Source organism: Lathyrus oleraceus, chromosome 5 (genome assembly GCF_024323335.1).
Source record: "Lathyrus oleraceus cultivar Zhongwan6 chromosome 5, CAAS_Psat_ZW6_1.0, whole genome shotgun sequence".
Classification (NCBI taxonomy): Eukaryota; Viridiplantae; Streptophyta; class Magnoliopsida; order Fabales; family Fabaceae; genus Lathyrus; species Lathyrus oleraceus.
In genome coordinates this window covers 246,187,465-246,205,723 of record NC_066583.1, presented here as the reverse complement: position 1 = coordinate 246,205,723, position 18,259 = coordinate 246,187,465, and the positions used below count along the sequence as shown (strand labels likewise).

Here is an 18,259-nt window from a genome sequence, read left to right as displayed (position 1 = left end):
GCATTAAGACTATTATGTTTGTAGACTGATGATCACATCTCATGGATCATGGATAAAGAGTTATCAAGTCTTAAACATAGGTATGAATATTAGGAGTAATATTTATACCGGATTGACCCGCTATGAGAATACTATATAGAAAGTTATGCAAGGTGTCATAAGTTATTCTCATGGTGATAATAGTGTATTCCACTCTTCGACCTGAAACCACTATGGATCCTAGATGTAGAGTCGAGTGCTTTATTGCTGATCCAACATTGTCCGTAACTGGATAACCATAAAGACAGTTGATGGGTACTCCACAAAGCATGCTGAGGAACATGAGTGTCCTAGATGGAATTTGCCCATCCTGCATAACAGGATAAATGTCTATGGGCCCAATATTGAACTGGACAAGGATGACACGGTCTATGCCTTGTGTTCAATATAGACATAAGGGCAAAAGGGTAATTATACACATAAGTATTATCACAGAAGGAATTGTCAGATCACTTGACATTTTCGTGTCTTGGGTAGCAGTGATGTGTTGCTAGATACCACTCACTGTTTATTATGTTAAATGCGTGATTTAATATAATTGCCAACGTCACGAAAACCTACAGGGTCACACACAAAGGACGGATTGATGAGAGATAGAGTAGCTAAGGAATACCGTAAGGTACGGTGCCCTTAAGTGAATTATAGAACATCGTAAGGTACAGTGTACTTGAGTAGAATACGAAATAGGGTAAGGTACCATGGGCTTAAGTGATTTTGGGCATATTATAAGATATGGGCCAAAATACACTTAAGTGGGCCTTTTAGCTTGAAGCCCACACAAGTGGTTCTATAAATAGAACCCTTGTGCAGAAGCATTGTTGGCGGTTGCATTATTTCGTTTTCTCACTTTCTCTCTCTCTCTCACTCAAAGCCTTCACTCGTACCAGCTAGCACTGAGATTGAAGGAATCCGTTCGTGTGGACTGAGTAGAGACGTTGTCATCGTTCAACGTTCGTGATCGCTCCGTGGATCTGCATCAAAGGTTTTGATTGTCACAAGAGATCTGCACCAAAGGTTTCAATCGTCACAAGAGGTAAATATTCTATCACTGATCATGACCATTCGTAAGGATCTCTAAAGGAGAAAATTTTAATTTCCGCTGCGTTTTGGACCGCAATTCTCCTTCATTTTTATCATCATTATCAGAGCCATGTCACTATCTAAGTCGGATTCTTCGGCTTTAACTACTAGACTCTTGTTTTTCTTTTCTTCTTCTCCGTCTATGACAAGTCTTTTGAGTTCTATTTCATGTTCCTGTAATTTATCAAAGAGAGGGTGTGTGTGTGTGTGTCCATAGTCTCAAATACTTAGATTAACACATCACAATTACTTTGGGTTTCCAACTACGGTTTAGGCATCTAAGAATTTTTATGACTAATTCCTCATTTGAGAATATTTTTCCCAAAGTTCTCATATGACTTATGATGTGTGTAAATCATGTTTACTTTGACTTATGTTATCTTCAGGTTTCATTTTGAAGAGTTCATACTCATCGGTTAATGTGCCCAACCTTTCCCACTTTACCTTAGTATTACTTCCATGGGTAACTTGGAGGATGTTCCACATTTCTTTAACATTCTCACAGTGAGAAACTCACATAAATTCATCAAGACCAAGTGCAGAATTGATGATATTCTTAACTTTTAAACCATGTTGCACATTCTCTTTATCCTCTTTGGACCAATCCTTTTCAGGTTTGTCTACTACAACGCCATTAACTTCGTGTGTAGGTACAAATGGTCCTTCTTTCACAGCCTTCCAAATACCACGATTCGTTCCTTCTATGAAAAATTTCATTTTCTATTTGCACAAACTATACTCTTCTCCATTACAGGATGAAAGTTTTTTTAGTGAATAGCTTGAAGACATTTTCCCTCCTAAGACGATTAGTCCTTAACAAGAGTTAGACTCTGATGCCACTTGTTGGAAGAGTGACTTCAAGCACAAGAAGGGGTGAATTGTGGTATTTAAAATCCGTGATTAATTTTATACCTTTCTCGATTAAGATCGTATTAGTAATTTTGAGTGAGTAATTTGTAACGGAAATAAAGTACAGTAACTAAATTTCCGAAAGTAAAAGGATAGGGTTAGATAAACTACACCAGAGATTTATATAGGTTTGGCCGACAGGTCATTTCCCCAAGAGGTCTTCTTGAGAGTTTGACTATAAACTTTGAGCTCTTAAAGATTATGTCCACAATCCTTAATGCAATCTGATCTTAATATTATCACAGGCTTATCCCCAACCAATGACAACTTTTACCTCAGGTTATGCTAACGAACCATTTAGAGATTTATGACTTATCTCAATTACCAAAACAAAGCTTTTTCTGGAAAAGCTTAAGAAACCAACCGCATAAATTTTATGACAGGTTTATCTCATGAACCAATCTCAATCTCTCAAGAGTATCTCACTCTTAAGAATATAAACGACCATCACGACCACTTACAAAAAAATTCTTCCTCACAAACAGATATTCACTTACAAGCACTAAGGAAATTCAGAATGAAAAGAAATATTTTTGAGAGAGAAGGAAGAGAGAGAGAGAGAGATTTTGGATATATATATATATATATATATATATATATATATATATATATATATATATATATATATATATATATATATATATATATATATATATCCATTACAAGTCATTAATGTGGTATCCTTATAATTTGGTTAGACAATTGACACTTTTCCAATCAATTGGCTTAATGCTCCAATCGATTGGCTGACTTATAAAAAATTTGAGAATCGATTGGCATAACTTACCAAACAATTTGTTTGTTTAAAATGGTTTGAAAAAGGTTTGGAAAATTTTTTAATCACTTGTCTTGACTTAGAAAATAGTTTTTCAAGTCAAAAACATTTGAGAAAATACTTTTAGGTGTGTGTTAGTTGCCTTAATACTTTTAGACTACTTCCTTACTTTTATAATACTCGGGTGACTCATATAGGTAGACAAATATGACTTGGCGAACTTTCACACCTTTTATACAAAACTTCAAGACTTTGCTAGATAGTTTCTAATTATACAGGAACTTTGGTCTTGAGTCCCCTTTTCTTGATGAGTCATAAGACGCTTTCTTTGATTATACTATCATCATCAAGGTTGGAAGCTATTGCCATGTGTTATCATTATCAAAACTTCAAATAGGTCTTCAGTGAAACTTTCATCTTCATATTTTGCAAGCACATAGATCCATAATATTATGTTACATGCTAATGAGTTATGTGACAAGTTTATGAAGATTTGGTCCCCGTTTATTAAATTGAGGATGAGTTTTTTGAGAAATGGATTCTAAAAATTATATTTTGGAAATCAAAAGGACACAAATATGGCGTTTTGGGTTGGAACTTGGAACCGGAAGCTAGGTATATTAACATTATCCTTATGGGTCAAGGATTTCAAAACACGACAATATTATGAATGCCAATGTTCATCATTTGATAAGAGTACATTACCTTCCCCAAGAATATTGGATGTTTAATACTCTTTTCTCGTTCATATTAGGTATAAACTCTCTCTCTCTCTCTCTCTCTCTCTCTCTCTCTCTCTCTCTCTCTCTCTCTCATTGAAGCTATTATTAACCGCACTACTTTTCTAGACTTTGGTTGATATTGACATTTCAACCCTTATTCATGATCATATTATATTGGAAATAGTTGGTTATGCATTGGTTGTTGACACAATACAAAAAATTCCCTTCATATTTGTAGCATTTGTAAAAACATTGACGGTGATGTGGAAATTTAAAAAGATTTGAAACCACAAAATGAAGTTGCTAAAACAAAGAATAAGTCTAAGCAGGTGGTCGCACCTGAAAACAATCAAGAGAAACCTATGAATACTAAAGTGCAAGAGCAACATGAGAATTAGGAACCAAACTCACACTCAACACATACCATTCTAAGTGACGCCCTATTATTTGTTTTTTTTTTATTTCGGAGATGTATCTCTGAAATGTTTTCGTAGTTACATTTCCGTAACATAGACACATTAGTAGAAGAACCAAAAAAATGTAATTTTCCAAAATGAAATTAAGATTCATAAAATAAAATTAGGATTACATAGATCATTTCAACATAAAATGTAACATTACTTCAATATCCAGATGGACGCTTCAACATCTTCACAATATCTTCAATCGATCTTGAAATCATCATTTCCAACTTGAGTGGAGCTTTTGTTTCAAAATAGAAATACGTATTCCACATAGCCCTTACATCTGCTTGCGTCTTGAGCTCAAATTTGTTGAACTCAATCTTTCCTCTGTTGTCAATCGACGATGAAAGATACTCGAGCTTTACAATCATTCAATTGTCCCTGTAAGTTAGGAGATGGTGGATTTCATATTTAATTCTTCAAGGGAGGTGAAGTTGATGAGCTTAAACGTTCGCCCGGGTGTAGAGCTGGAGAAGGAGACATTTGCGACATATCAGTCAATGTTTATTTATGGCATTTGAGACATTTTTAGTTTGCGTAAAATATAATATAAGAGCATATTAATTTATAGAAGTCATAGATCAATATGGACCACTTAATAACTGGCATGCTGATTCCGGAGATATATCTCCAATTCCACACCCTATTATTCATGTCAGGAAAGCTCGTCCATTTTGCCTCCGGTGTCGGACCGCTAAGGCAAGGAACAAGAGACTCCTAAACTTCATAGAATTTTTCTTTTTTTCCGTACAACCATATGTATGATTCTTTATGCGTCCTTAACTCTTGGATAAGTTGATGGCAGACAAGTGTATAGTTATCTTCTCCTTTATCGAGTAAAGTCGAAAATGCTCGACAACCGCAACTACCGTCCCTCATAACATTGACAATCTGATCGATGTATTTGTGCATAAAAACCGGTATCTCATCAATGAATGGAATCTTTGATGGAGGTGGCGCATGAGGTGGTTTGATGATGCAAGCTCCGTTGACAACGCTTTTTTGAGATTTTGGAGTTGGTGAGTCGGAAAAAACTTTGTCAACATGTTCAAAATAAGAAGGAGACCGTGTATTCAAATTATCATTCGGTGTAAGCTTCATTTTCTTCATAGCACCTTTTTTTTTACAAGTTGAGATGGTGGTTTCATGTCGGTGGTTTTCGGATAGGCAATCTTCCTCAATTGTTTTTTGATGTGGAATCTCATGTTGTCATCGACTTTCAAAAATCTCTCTTGTATCACTTTCCATTCGGTCAAAATAGAGATATTATACTTACTGTCATTCATGACGCCGTCATCATCAAACCTGAGTCTCTTCCAATGAGTGCAAACCTCATTCATTCTTATTGGTCTACCAAGTTTCACCTTTTTTTTCAATAACACAAGCACATGGGAGACTGTATTTTTTCATTATTGTGCATCCACACTTTGCGCTATCAGAGCCTACATTATCAGCTTGTTTAGCCTTGTGAAAAATATAATTCAAACTCACCCGAGAAATGTTACTGACCAACTGAGCATAAAGAATGTTGTCTTTAAATATGTGTTCCAAAACTGTGATGCTCCGACCAACTGATGTATGTATCTCATTATGCTGGTTTTGAATCATGTGGTTCACGGAGTCCCAATCCCTACACAAATCAACCTTACTATTTCCAAACCAATTTTTCAAAGTAGCATGGGCAGACACAACTTTGTTAGTTGTTATATTTCCAAGGTGTCTAACATTATCAGTCCATGCACAAACAATTTTCTCCTTCACCTGGTCAAGAATTGTGCTTTCAACATATTTCAACAAATCTAGATACTTTCACACACTTTCCTGAAATTCATAACGGAATCGGCATATAGTTCTTTTATGGAAGAATTTATTATACGATTCCATGTATCCATTATTTTTCCCACAATTCAATGTCATGTCAGCAACACATTCCTTCTCTTCCGGCATGAACCGACACACACTAGGATGGTCGGATAATTTTTCACATAAATCATGGTTATGCAAACCATATATGACATTAAATCCCCAGTTTTTGTTTGCCAACATATAACTACGCACCTTAAACAGACACTCACATTTTCTTGAACTGGTGTCGTCTCTTTTAAAGATCCGGAGAGGAGTTGTATATTTCCTACTTCTTTCGCATGTCATTGTCACAAAAGTGCATATTATATTCGAACCATTATCGTACCTTCAAATAACCACACCAAATCCAAGTTTAGAGGCCTCCATATGAATCCATTGAAGCATTTGATCACGAGATTCAAACTCTTGCTCGTTTTTAAATTGGTTGCTAACATCTACTACCTTCACAATAACACCTTAGACATTTGAAGAAACAACTTGTTTTGGGAAACCATCGGGGTGCACCATATCTAATGAAAACAATTACAACATGAAAGTATATAAGCGCCACTACGAAAAACAGAGTTTGAAAATGAACACAAACTGGTTCCGGAAATGCATCTCCGAAAAAGTTCATACTCGTTTCAGAGATACATTTTCGCACACAACACTCGTTTTTTCAGACAAAACGCATGATTAATGTGAGCAATGCATTGTGAAATAAAGGATCTTTACCTAAAATTCTATCTTATTTTGCTCCCTTTGATGTGATGAACCACAAGATTGGAGATTTGGAGTGAAACAATGCATTGAGATTGGAAGGGTTTTTTATGAGGGTTTGTGTTGGAAAAAAAACAATGACAATAATGGTTGTGTGATCATGCAGCTTTGTATTTTATCATATTATTCTAGAGATGCATCTCCAGAAATATATGACATGCAAAGGTGACATAATATTTCAAAATCCTGTCCAAACTTTCAGAGATGTGGCTTCGGAATTTCCACTGAACTGATCAATTACGAATATATTACTTGAAATATTTCAGAGATGCATCTCCGGAATAAGATAAACTCAACTTATAGGGCATCACTCATAATGGTTTATGTTGCGTGTATGTGTGTGTTAGGGTGCATCTGGAGATGCATCTCCGAAAACTGAGAGGCATTTTAGTACTTTCGCGTGGTGAGTAAAAAGCATATATGATACATTAAGAAATCCTCTTATTTAAACATTATTGGAGAAATTTGGGCTTTAAATCTTTCTCTTAAATTTTAAGAGTTGCCATTTGCTAAATATTTTGGGGTTTTGTGTTGATAGTTTGAGCCCGTCGATTTTCAGCATTTCTAACCTAACATGTTTCCTTTAATATTTCTATATGATTTCTTAATGCACCCCATAAGTTTCTTAGCCACCATGCAAAAAACATAAATGCCCCCAGATTTCGGAGATGCATCTATGGATGCACCAAAAGCTCATTTAACGTTAAAACATTTCGGAGATGCATCTTCGGAATATTTTGGAGGTTAAATCGCGTCAGATCCTTCTCCTTCCTCATTTCTCATTTTACTCAAGCTCAACTTCAAACACTCTTAACTTTTTTCTCTATACCAAGTCAAAAATCAATCAACAAGACTCAAGGGAACTTCAAACAACATCTGTAACATCAGAAACAACATCAGAAAACATCAATCTCTTGTAAGTTTTTTGAGTTTTTGATAAAAAAAATAATTTTTGTGTAAATGAGTAGAAATTGATGATTAAGGTTAGAAATTAATATAAATAGCATTAAAGATAGTTTTGGCATAATGTATTTGACGTTTGTTGGCTGAAAAGGATTATCAAAGCATATATTTTTTTGGGATTTCATGAGGTACATTCATGCCATTAATGCAACTTTTGAGTTGTAGAAAATTCTGGAGATGCATCTCCGAAATTTTTTAGCATTTTAGTTTCCCAGATTCCGGAGATGCATCTCCGGAATTTTCTCATTTTTTTCATTTTCTTGCTTATGGTGTTGTGTTCCTGCACTAATTGTCTGTTGCTTTACTTGAACTTACAAGCATAATGGCTGATAGACACGATAAACTGAGGTACGAGAGGGTTGCTCAACATGCATCAGTGCGGCGGGAGAGGAGTTAGTAGGCTCCGGAGGCTCTCGTTCCCTCTGGTCATGCAGAGCCATCTACTTCTGGGGCTCGTGCTTCTCCTCATGGCACTCCATATTCTCCTTCCCATAGGAGATGAGATTCACCATCTGACACATCACTCTTTCATCCTCCCGCAGGCACTAGGTTTCCCCTATTCAGGCGTCTGAGGTACCTGATTCATCAGTGTTACCTCCTACTGTAGATGCTTATAAGTCTGTGCCATCTCTTACTATTGATGTTGTTGATCCTGTGCCACCTCCTGAGGGTGAGGATGATGTGAATGTTGAGCCAGAGGCATTTGGAGGAGGCCATGTTGATTTGTCATTACTGCCTTTGGACGTAAACCATACTGCCAGACATATCTGGGATAGAGAGGTAGCATTAGTTTGACTAATTATTTTTTATTTACATTAACTTTAAGTGACAAATCTCTAACACTTATTATTATTTTTTGAGGAGCGTAATCCGCAAAAGTTTATTAACCACGGGTGAAAGATTACTGGCTTTCCTCATCCGAATGAGGATTGGTTTTAGACAGTTTTGTCCTTATCTGGCTTGAAGGTCTTGTGCATGACCGCTTATACTACGATCAATCACGAGATGCTTAATGCATTCGTGGAGAGATGGTACTCAGAGACCTCGTAATTTCCTCTCCCGCTTGGTGATATGTCTATCACACTCGACGATGTCTCGTGTTTTCTACATCTTTTGATCTGGGGGAGACTCCTAGATCATGGGAGGATTACCAAAGACGAGGCACTCGTGATGATGGTAAACTATGTGGGGGCTGACCCGGGGGAGGCGAAGGATGAGTTTGGATAGGACCAAGGATGCTCGTGCTAGGTTTGAATACCTGAAGAAGATATATACAGATGAGCTACATATAGCACATTAGGTCACAGGTGATGACGAGCAGGTGGGGTTCCACATAGCGCATGCTATGAGAGCATACCTATTATATTTGGTTGGCACTGCCATTTTTATGGACAAAAGTGTCACGTATACAGATGTCGTCTACCTACGGTACTTCCTGGATTTCAAGCGGATCCATGAGTATAATTTGGGGGCCTCTTGTTTGGTCTACCTGTACTCGAAGTTGAGAGGGGGTTGTATGTGGAAGACAAAGCATGTCATAGGGAGCGTCACACTACTGACGGTAATAATTATTGGTCGTTTAATGTTTCTTTGTCATTTTAATTTCATTTTTGCTAAGCCATTAATGATAATTCGTGTGTTTCAAACTTTTCATTTCAGGCTGGGATCCTCCAGCACTTATTGTGCATCTTTAGTTTGGCGAGTGTTGACACTTACAATGAGGATATGCCGCGTGTTACTGTTTTTTCTCCGCTCAGAGGGAACTAGGCAACTGAGCCTTTTAGAGTGTATCTTGACCATTTGGTTGTCGATGACATGCATTTCAACAACTATGTCGATCACCGTCAGACACGGCCATTTGACGAGATAGTGTTATACTCTGGATGGTTGGCCTGTGGATCGCGTCTCACTACTCCTCATCTGCCCAAGCGCATCATACGGCAGTTTGGCTACACTCAGACCATTCCCAGACACACTGTTGTCTCTGCTCCTCCTGCTTTGACACATAGACAAATAGATAACATGCTTGCTAATTTTGAGAGTTTTCTGATACCGGAGGAGGCACGGAGTATCATACCGTGAACGACTGAAACTACGTCGAAGGATATATCAGATGGTTCTTCAGGGTGTCACATCCATACATGGGACATGCTACTCTAAAACACACCTAGATCAGTTCATCAAGAGATACTAGAGGAGGTGCATGCACATTTAGATCATACTAAAAATGTCTTGCCTAGATGCCGTCGCATTATCGAAATAAAGCCAATAATCTCCAATTCCCCCGTAATCCTTTTAATTCCAACAATCTTCTTGACATCAAACTTTTGGAGGACATTAGAATTTATTTTAAGGTGAATTTTGCATTTTGATACTGGTTCCTGGGTTGCTTTTATGCAACTTTAAACTATTTGACATGTATGTCATATTATTTCAGGTTTGTGTGGTACAAAACTAACTTAACCATATGAAGTTAATAGAAATTAGATACCAACTTCTTCTTTCTCCAACACAAACACTTAGTTGCTGTTTCACATAATTGTAAAGCACTAATTGATAAAACCAACTTAGTTTCAGACTATAAAACAAACAAACAAAACACCAAATTGTGTACATGTTAACTTGTGAACATTTATCTTTTCCTATTGTTTGGCAGCGACAACATTGGGCAGAATATTAACTCAACCATAGAATATGTTATGTATCAAAATGGCCTTGCAAAACAATGCGAATATTTTAACTTTACAAAACAAACTACTATGCATTACAACTACAAGTTCAACTTGTTTCGGTAATATCAGATTTGTCACCATTGTCTGATTCACCTTCTGTTTCTCCAGTTGTATCTGCAACCTTCTCATCTTTTATCTTTGACACTCGGAACATAGCCAAATGAGTATCCCCTAACATTGTGAAAGTTTAAATAAGCTAACTTTTTAATAACTGATATAACATCATCAACTTAACCAGCTAAAAAAACCTGAGTTGACAGTTATTTGTTTCTTAAAACATCGTCTGATGTGATGCAGTGATGATCAGTTCCTCATTTTGAAAATCTCTTTGGAGATTTATAATGCACAAGTAGAAAAATGATATAACATTACAAAGTTCCATACATAAAAGAGAGTTAGAATAGTACCAAAAGTAATAAAACTCCCCGGAGATACAATGGTAACTACTCCAGGTCTCAGCCGTTTCTCGTCAACGAATGTCCCGTTGGTGCTATCCAAATCCATAACTAGAAGATTGTCTTCTTTTTTCCGAATGCGTGCATGCGCACCCGACACTGACAGTAGTATAAGTCCAATTATACTTGTAATTGTAGGAAAAACAAGAAGAATCAAAAAATCAAAATACATAAAATTTAATCAATCTAAACTTATATACCTGTTGCAACTTGAATCACTATATCAGCTTTCTCTGGAACACGTCCTACAGTAACTTCATTCTAAATAATTCAAAACAAACCAGTTAATTTGAAGCATACTCAGCAGCACAAATAATTGAATTTGAAATTACTTACCGAAGCTATTTCATATGCACCTGGCATCGCAACCTTGTAGCCTATATGTCTTGTGTCACCATCTCCTATCAAATAGATACAGATTTTAACTAGTTTTCAATTGTTATTTCTTGGTTATAGTTTTTAGAATTGATGAAATTGAAGAAGAAAACGTAACTAACCAATTGGTTCAAGAATCCATCTTCCAGTAGCATTTGTTATTGGAGTTGCAGCTTCTGATGCATGTATAACTCCTAGTTTCCCCTTATTTTTTGCTATGGGATGTATAACACCGCGACCAGGTTGCTGAAAAAGAAAGCATTTGTGCAAATGATGTGTTGATGAATTGAAAGTTACTGAAGTGGCTTTGGAGTGTAATGAAATTGGTGAATTTGAAGAAGAACTAGAGTAGATTTGAGAGTTGGGAAATTTTGTTAGGTAGAGAGATTTTGTGATGGCTTCCATGGTTGCTAGGATTGTAAGATCAGTGACTGAGAAATGAAAAGTAGTTGTTTGCTTTTGGTTGCATGGGAGATGGACTTGTCCCTTGAGTATGTGGCACCCATTTAATGATTCACTAGATATTGGATAACTATATCTTCAATCTTCATATCTTCAACTTATTTATTAAAGAGAATTCATGATTTAACATATATTTGAGTGAATTAATTTTATAAAATTAATTATGAGAAAAAGTAAGTTTTAAGTAAAGTAATTTGTATTTAAATAAATTCTTATAAAAATAAGTTGAATAATAAATTTCAGATCACGACTAAACTCAATATATTAATAATTCTAATTTCAGATAGAATTAGATAATTAAAAAAAAAACATAATCAATTATATTTGAGAACAATAAAATACTAAAATCTATTTTACACATTTAAAATAATTAATTATAGGTACTCATACAAGTGAAAAGAATATTGAAACTTGGAGGCTAGTGGTTTGAATATGTCAGAAATCTGTATACCACGGATTTAGAATGCAAATACTTCCTTATTTTCCGACTAGAGAATGTAAATAATACTTCTAAATAATATCTGAAACTTAATTTTAATAATCATATTGATTAAACATTGTCCTAGAATAGGTCAAATAGCCATACTTTTATTACTTTCATTTATATTGAAAACTCATTTTATGATTTTTCTACCTCCATTTTGAGGGAACACGGAAATTAAGTAGTAGAGATGACTTAACTTGCATTACCGGTTTTGTAAAAGGAAAAAAAAACTAAATAATTCAACGAAAATTAACTTGTATGCATTACTAAAGGGGAGCATTTTCATGTCCTAAAAAATTAGTGTCTTTTGGAGACAAGTTTATCAAGGACGTGGCTCTTTGACACAATGTCTGGGATCAGGCAATAGCTTCTGCTCAAGTGGCTTCAATCCTTTTCTAGACCAGTAATTTACAAATGTAGTTTCTAGCTTCCTCACCTATCATCACAATCATCAAAACATTACTTATCAGAAAAACAAGTTCAAGTGTTGAACACTTGTAGCACCCAAAAAAGAAAATGAATATGAAGTACAAACCTGCTTAACGATGAATGGCTCCTCCGTAAGACTCAATGGCTCTGTCAAGATAGTAAGAAATCCATTTCGATTGCCATAAACTATGTCAGTGAAGGGACGGTCGCCCACCTGCATCCGAAAATTTATGGTTTAACATAAATAAGAATCAAACTACATAATAAATATCTAATCTAATAGAAAATAAACAGTAAAAATTCATATTTTACCATGATTAACTGTGATGAATCACAGCCAAAATGTTTTTCAACTTCTTCAGCTGTGCCACCTGGCTTCTTCACTCCTGCAGCAGCATATACACATATCAACAATAATCCCAGAGTCAATTCTCCATGGGAATTTTCATAATCCTAGTATTTTTACACATGATTAAGATAACGTTTATTTTCAAAATGAAATAAACATTATAGATCTGAATTCTAAACAGAAAAAAGGCACCACTCACTGTGTCTGATGACTTTAATTCCAATTGCACTCTCAAGATTCCTAGCTTTTGAACCATCATGGTCATACTCACGAAGTCCTGATTTACAATATCAACAAATCAGCACAAAAAAAACGATGTATGACTACATGAATAACAACTGCTGCCATAATTTCAGAATAATTTTGAAATGCTCCATGTTAGAATTACCAGCTGAGTTACTAAATACAGCAATATCTGGACCAAATTCTGATTTACAACTTTCCAATGAAGACTCGAGCAGAGGCCAGGGCGTTAAAGAGTAAGGCGCTGTAATAGTATTATCTTTGTCAAAGACAACGCCCTTAAATCCCTTTCTACGTAGAGCAGCCCAGTCAATGTATCGTATATCACGAACTGAAATATGGGGCAGTGCCAAATGTGGGTCTTTTAAGATCACCATAGTTGAACAAAGAATGCCCTCAAAGTTGATGCTTTGGCCAAATGCCGCTTTCAAATCTACCCACCACATCTTAGTGAAAAGTGCACTTTTTTTGTCGTTTTCCTTGAATTCCCTTTGTCTGTCTACTTGATGTTGGTTGTGGTTTCTGGTTTCTGAATTTTGATTATTGGTGTCTTCTGAGTCAGCAAGTGAGAAGAATTTAATAAGGAATAGGTGTCTGTCGTCCTGATTTGGATTGGAATTGTATCTAGACCTGTAATTGCTTTCTATCCCTTTGCAGCAACTGTATGTCTGAGGAAGACTTTGACTGTAGAAGTTTCTGAGAGGGATTTGGTTATCTGCATTGGCAAGTGATAGAGTGGTGAGTTTTCTCTTTTGTCGGGTATGATGATGGACATTAAGATGGCTGGGAATGCGGTACCAGCAACTGGGAAGCTGAGCAGCAACACTAGTAGACAGCATTTTTAAGAGTTTTTCTTGCTTAATTAATGCTTGACCACATGTTGCTACAGCTGTATGCTTCAATGATCTCTATTTATAATAGTAATGATCAGTATAATCAGACACATTAAGGTTAAACAAATTTCAATTTTTGTATCAATGAAAGTGTAATGAGAATTAACATATCACCTTACATAAAATAATATGTACAGATGAGCATTTGAAAGAGTAAAGATTAACATGTATACCCGAACCAAAAGGAAATAGGAATAAGATATTAATTGATACAGAGTCTTCTCATCGAAAAACATTTCAGTCTAGCTTAGTGTTGTTGCCATTCATTGCTTCTTTGTCCAGTTGTTGCAAATAATTTTGAATGTCTATAAGCAAAGCATGTAACAGTGATCTTGAGGACACGGAACTAAAGCACATCCCACAAGGTCAATAGTACAGATATTCATCATTGATTATTATTAGTCATCACCAAAAAATCAATTATTGGTTTATAATGATGCAGAAGTGAAAAGATAACTACATATACTCACACTAATATGCTCCGTGTATTAGCACTTATTTATCTTCACCGTGAACTAAAAAAATCATGGAATGACAGAAACAAACAACCCATGTGAAATCATGTCTCAACACTAACCTATCAGGTAACCTATCCTGTATCAAGAAAATAAATTTTGCAGAAAATTTGGTCACATGCTCAGATTCTTAGAATGCCTGAACTAAATACTGAACCAACTTTAAAATAAATACACAAAACATTGACCTGTTACTGTCAGAATTAGAAGAGTAAAAGGACAGTCCAGGTATGGATCAAATACAACAACAACTAAGCCTTATCCCACTAAGTGGGGTCGGCTACATGGATCAACTTTCACCATAATATTCTATGAAGGATCATATTTTTGTCCAAATCATTAATCTCGAGATCTTTCTTAAAAACTTCTCTGATAGTCTTTCTAGGTCTTCCATTTTCTCTAATTGTTTGCCTTCTCTCTATCTGGTCCACCCTCCTTACTACAGAATCTACTTGTCTTCTCTCTACATGTCCGAACCACAAGAAAACATTATCCTACAACCTACACTAAAACACTATGCACCCACCCTTGCCAATCATGGTATCAAACCGCAACAAACGACATAAAAGTTTTTCTCCACTAGATGAGGATTTTTACGCGAATTAAATGACTTGAGCCCTAATAATGTCCTCTAAATCTCTCTGAGAGGTTTAACCAACAATAGTTTTCTTCGCATCTCTTTATCTCTCAGTCTCACTAATGAATTATTCTCCATATGATTTCTTAGTTCATGCTCTACGGTTTTTCTTCACACATGTTCAAACCACACAGGACCAGGTTCTGCAATCGTTTCCACTAAAGAAACAAAGCCAATTTTCCCTAAAATAATTGTATCTCTAATTCTATCCCATCTTATGTACGTACCCGTCCATCCTAACATTACATCTCTGTCAGAGTAGTCAATCCCAGATAGCAGCATGGAGCAGGCAACCCCCAAAAAATGGGATGGCGTATAGCAGGATGACAGCTATTTGATCATTTTTTGGATAAATTACATGAATAATAATTATAAACATATGAGGTGCAGAGGGAACTTGTGATTTTTGTTTGGACCAGCTAAAGTGTAGAAATATCGGTGAAGGTTAGGGTTGAGTCTCAACTAAAATTTGATTGAAACGTCTTAAATTTAAGGGTAATTTCAATTTTTCAAAGGGGAAAAGGATAGCTGGACAGAAACTGCTCCGCCCTCGCTACCCGCTAAGTATCTTCCCATAGTGGCGGGCTTCTGCACCGGGCCGCTGTATCGGGATAACACCGCTATTGACTAGTCTGTTTGTAACAAAAGTTTACTTTGTCGTTCACTCTAGCATTGAACATTTTGCAGTTTCATACCCCATTACAATTGGCACGTCTAGTGGATATTATATTGCAACGTATTAGGGGTTTCTGACAAGTGCATCTATAGTGCAATTGACGAGACATTTGTCGAGAATTTTCAACCATATTGATAGTAATATAACTGTAACCGTAATCTCAACCACAACAACAATTCAAACAATTACGATGTAAATTGAAAAGTTTAAGAGAGAAAACTCACCGGAAGAGAATGACGAATGAGTTGTGGATGAGGAAAAGGGAATCGAGAAAAGTGATAGAGTGAGTGAGTGGTGTTTGCCGCCGCTGCAGTGCTGTTTTCAATGAACGACCGAGTGAGTGAGAAATATTTCAAGTTGGAGAACGCTTTTGCATAAGATAGGGGTAGAGTGGAGTCGACCTATATTTTTTTTATTCCATTCCATTCATCAATCCACATTTTTTTACCAGATTCTATGGATTTTATTTTTATTTTTATTTTTATTTTACTTCACCAGATTCTGAGTGAACATGGCAGTACCCTAAAGAAAAATAAATGTATTAATACATTTTTAGAAAAATGATTTTAGTCTCAATAATATTGCTGAATTTTTATTTAGATCCAATAAAAGATTTGTGCATTTCGTGCGTTTCGTGTGAAACGAACAAAGTCAATAAAATATAGAATAAATATAAAATAAAAATTATATATATATATATATATATATATATATATATATATATATATATATATATATATATATATATATATATATATATATATATATATATATATATATAAGAGATGTATATTATAAAAAGTATTTAAAAAAATATTTAACATGATGATTCATAAATGTATATAAAAGATATAAAAATTAAATAGTATCAATCCATTGAAGATATATTTTAATAGAAAAATAAATAAAATCATTAAATAGTAATTTATCCATATGTTCACACCGGTCGCACAATGTTGTTATGAATAATAAATAAAGGGTAATGCTAACTTGTGCCTTAAGGGCATAAGTTAAGAAACCTAGTTATAATAAATTTGTATTGGGAAAAACAATTAAAAAAATAAATTTATATTTTTATTAAAATCAAAACACAATTTCCAACATAATATTTTTTTATTTAGTTCTTAACTTATTCTCCTATGGCACAAGTTAGCATTACCCATAAATAAATATAATATAATAATAGTTAAATATATATATATATATATATATATATAAAATATATAATTTAAATAGTTTTGTTCCGTCAAAAATATATATTTTAATAGAAAAATAAATAAAATAATTAAATAGTCATATATATCTGTCTGTTTTCACGGACTGCGTAATGTTCCTATAAATAATAAATAAATATAATATAGTAATGGTTAAGAAAATTCATATAAAATAGTTTCTCGTAAGACATGTCTATTTTATTAGAAAAAATAAATAATAGAAAACTAAGTAGTCTCGGTCCAGAAGGCATATATATTTTAAGTTGTCTTGGTCAGTAGGAAATGTATAAAATAATTTTTTTATTTTCATATGAGTTCTTTTTTTTTTAATAAGATTATAATAGGAAAAAGAACAGATCACAAAACAAGGGGGAACTATGGGGAACTATATCAAAATCTTCTCAAGGTTAAGAAATCTAAAGAAAGACAAACCTAGCATATTCTTTACAAAATCAGCCATAATATTCAAAGGTATGTATCAATCAAAGTAAGACCTAAACTATCAAGGTATCTGCACAACTATTATCTTCTCTAAAAATGTGAGAAACTAGTAAATTCCATTTTGAAACAAGATTTCTACAATTAAGTTATCTATTCTTAATCACCCATAGGAGGATTGAAAGCTCTAACCATCGCTATCGGTTCTGATTCCAATCAAACATTACGTCAATTCTTCTCATGAGCAAACTTTATTGCTAGCATAGCACCCCCGAGAGTTCGGCAATGAGAGAATCCGAGACACCTAAGTTCGAAGCAAAAACATCAAAAAAAAAAAAAAGAGTCATAATTGTCTCTAGCCATGCCACCACAACCCGAGATACCCAACGGGGATTTAGAAGCTCCATCACAATTCAACTTTATCCAATTCTTATGAGGGGCTGCCAAAAACCTCCAATATGCTCGGAGCACGGGACGGCCGAATATTAACCTTAAACCTCTTAAGAATCTCAAAATCATGCATAGAAAGATGATGACCAACAGAGTTGACATTATCCGCATGCATAGAAAGATGATGACCAACAGAGTTGACATTATCCGCATGCATAGAAAGATGATGACCAACAGAGTTGACATTATCCGCAATGGAAACGGAAGCCATAATAAGTGAAGTAGTAAAAGAAAAAGAAGTTAAAGTGTCAATCTCACCAAGTTTTGGGCCTCCAAATTGAGATCTTTACCCGTTGTCCTAATGAGTCTCCAAATATTCGACCAGCCATG

General features: G+C 35.0%; 2 protein-coding genes across 4 annotated transcripts; both read right to left on the bottom strand.

The window, feature by feature from the left end:
• Positions 1 to 10,130: 10,130 nt before the first annotated feature.
• Positions 10,131 to 11,691, bottom strand: LOC127083509 (uncharacterized). The gene is made up of 5 exons (XM_051023814.1): positions 11,262 to 11,691; positions 11,101 to 11,165; positions 10,965 to 11,025; positions 10,717 to 10,863; positions 10,131 to 10,480 (listed from the first exon to the last, which is right to left on the bottom strand). Exons 1-5 carry the CDS (start codon positions 11,542 to 11,544, stop codon positions 10,356 to 10,358), a joined length of 681 nt encoding a protein of 226 aa, XP_050879771.1. The 5' UTR covers positions 11,545 to 11,691; the 3' UTR covers positions 10,131 to 10,355.
• Positions 11,692 to 12,169: 478 nt separating this feature from the next.
• On the bottom strand, positions 12,170 to 16,285 carry LOC127083508 (phosphatidylglycerophosphate phosphatase 1, chloroplastic/mitochondrial). Of its 3 annotated transcripts, XM_051023811.1 has the most exons (7): positions 16,052 to 16,268; positions 14,173 to 14,304; positions 13,252 to 14,014; positions 13,063 to 13,140; positions 12,827 to 12,900; positions 12,621 to 12,728; positions 12,170 to 12,521 (listed from the first exon to the last, which is right to left on the bottom strand). In XM_051023811.1, the coding sequence occupies exons 2-7, from the start codon at positions 14,233 to 14,235 to the stop codon at positions 12,408 to 12,410; spliced, it is 1,200 nt and encodes a 399-aa protein (XP_050879768.1). In that variant the 5' UTR covers positions 14,236 to 14,304; positions 16,052 to 16,268; the 3' UTR covers positions 12,170 to 12,407. The 3 variants fall into 3 exon arrangements, with proteins under 3 accessions (XP_050879768.1, XP_050879770.1, XP_050879769.1); XM_051023813.1 differs by lacking the exon at positions 14,173 to 14,304 and having other exon boundaries at positions 13,252 to 13,821; positions 16,052 to 16,285; XM_051023812.1 differs by lacking the exon at positions 14,173 to 14,304 and having other exon boundaries at positions 13,252 to 14,012; positions 16,052 to 16,267.
• Positions 16,286 to 18,259: the final 1,974 nt, after the last annotated feature.

What these genes read in the sequence shown, in the direction of transcription:
- LOC127083509 (XM_051023814.1), bottom strand. Translation starts at nt 11,544, where the DNA reads ATGGAAGCCATCACAAAATCTCTCTACCTAACAAAATTTCCCAACTCT. An exon ending in ATGGATTCTTGAACCAATTG is followed by an intron (nt 11,166 to 11,261) that starts GTTAGTTACGTT and finishes TCTATTTGATAG; the next exon opens with GAGATGGTGACACAAGACAT. An exon ending in AGTGATTCAAGTTGCAACAG is followed by an intron (nt 10,864 to 10,964) that starts GTATATAAGTTT and finishes TACTACTGTCAG; the next exon opens with TGTCGGGTGCGCATGCACGC.
- LOC127083508 (XM_051023811.1), bottom strand. Translation starts at nt 14,235, where the DNA reads ATGTTTTTCGATGAGAAGACTCTGTATCAATTAATATCTTATTCCTAT. An exon ending in CCTATTTCCTTTTGGTTCGG is followed by an intron (nt 14,015 to 14,172) that starts GTATACATGTTA and finishes TATTATAAATAG; the next exon opens with AGATCATTGAAGCATACAGC. An exon ending in ATTCATCACAGTTAATCATG is followed by an intron (nt 12,729 to 12,826) that starts GTAAAATATGAA and finishes TTTCGGATGCAG; the next exon opens with GTGGGCGACCGTCCCTTCAC.